The 1,104-nt window shown below is 47.6% G+C and overlaps 1 protein-coding gene across 1 annotated transcript in view; it reads right to left on the bottom strand.

The window, feature by feature from the left end:
• Positions 1-3: 3 nt before the first annotated feature.
• The window catches only part of LOC105541293 (neuroblastoma breakpoint family member 21-like), a gene marked incomplete at both ends in the record, with an annotated part of 9,146 nt that continues 8,045 nt past the window's right edge, over positions 4-1,104 (bottom strand). Inside the window, 2 exons of the mRNA XM_011982239.1 lie at positions 4-182; positions 647-719. Coding sequence (XP_011837629.1) covers positions 4-182; positions 647-719 — 252 coding nt within the window. The remainder of the gene's footprint in view (positions 183-646; positions 720-1,104) is intronic.

The raw sequence follows: 1,104 nt of genomic DNA, 5'->3' as shown, positions 1-1,104 counted from the left end.
CCCATTCATCATGAGAGGATGAGTCAATGAGACGTGAGTTGACTTGGTCTTCCTCAAATGTGATTTTGGTGTTGCTGTGAGGCTGGTTGGACTCACAAGGACCGTGGCTATTGGAACAAGCGATGGAATATTCCTCCAGTGAGTCCTCAGGTTCTTCCTTCTCTTCAGCCTTCTGCACCTCCCTGATGAGCCAGGTGGGAGAGAGATGTCAGAAGATTAAACACAGAGGGATCAGACCCCAGGGAGCCCTAGCTGGTTTTGACAGAAGGCATTAAGACAGTGGTCACAGAAAGCAAACAGGAGGTTCCCTTTAAGAGGGAATAGGCAATCGTCTTCTCTCTGCAACAGAGCATGGCGGCCATGGGAGACAGAGAGGAAGAGACCAACCGGTGTTCATTTCACTGGACAGATAGGAGCTGAGAAAGATGAAGACTCAGCTATCCCTGTTCGGTAAAGATATGACACTCACCACACACAGAGAAACACAACAGCTGCCACACCCTGTGTCTAAGCTGGGTTGAATTTCACATACTGTGGCCAAAGCAATGCAGGCTTTTGGCCCATCCTAGATGCCAGACAGGGTGTGCCTCCTAGATCTTTTTCCTATGATAAAACCCATTACTTGCTCCTGATTTTTCAGTGTTACCTGGGGGCACGTGATTCCTGTACTTTCTCAGTTTCCTCAACGTTCACATCTTCATCCTCATCTTCACCGTTTTCTGTGAATACAGAAGTGTTCCTTCAGATATTTCCCACTTCACATTATGCAGGCACAGTCAGCCCAATGTGCACATAGACATGGACATCTAGGCATGGGTCACCGTTAAACTGAAAGCTCTCATGTTTTATCTTTAACAAAATGCCCTGGCATGGTTTCCTGATCCATCAGGCAATGCATTTCTGATCTGGAGGGCTACCATCAAGATGTGGCCAAATATTGAAAAGACCCTTTGCTCCCCATATCACTGGGGACTTGTGCAGCCTCCCTCGGGACTTTGGCAGCTGTCTCCATCATCCCACCACAAATCTGATTCCCAGGCACAGGCTTGGTGTCCTGTCACAGTTCACATTTCAAACCTAATTCTTTCTCTTAGGAGAGGACAA

The sequence above is a fragment of the Mandrillus leucophaeus genome, unplaced genomic scaffold (assembly GCF_000951045.1).
Source record: "Mandrillus leucophaeus isolate KB7577 unplaced genomic scaffold, Mleu.le_1.0 Scaffold2378, whole genome shotgun sequence".
NCBI classification, from domain to species: domain Eukaryota; kingdom Metazoa; phylum Chordata; class Mammalia; order Primates; family Cercopithecidae; genus Mandrillus; species Mandrillus leucophaeus.
The sequence above is the reverse complement of the archived record's forward strand: the minus strand, read 5'-3'. Positions and strand labels throughout refer to the sequence as shown.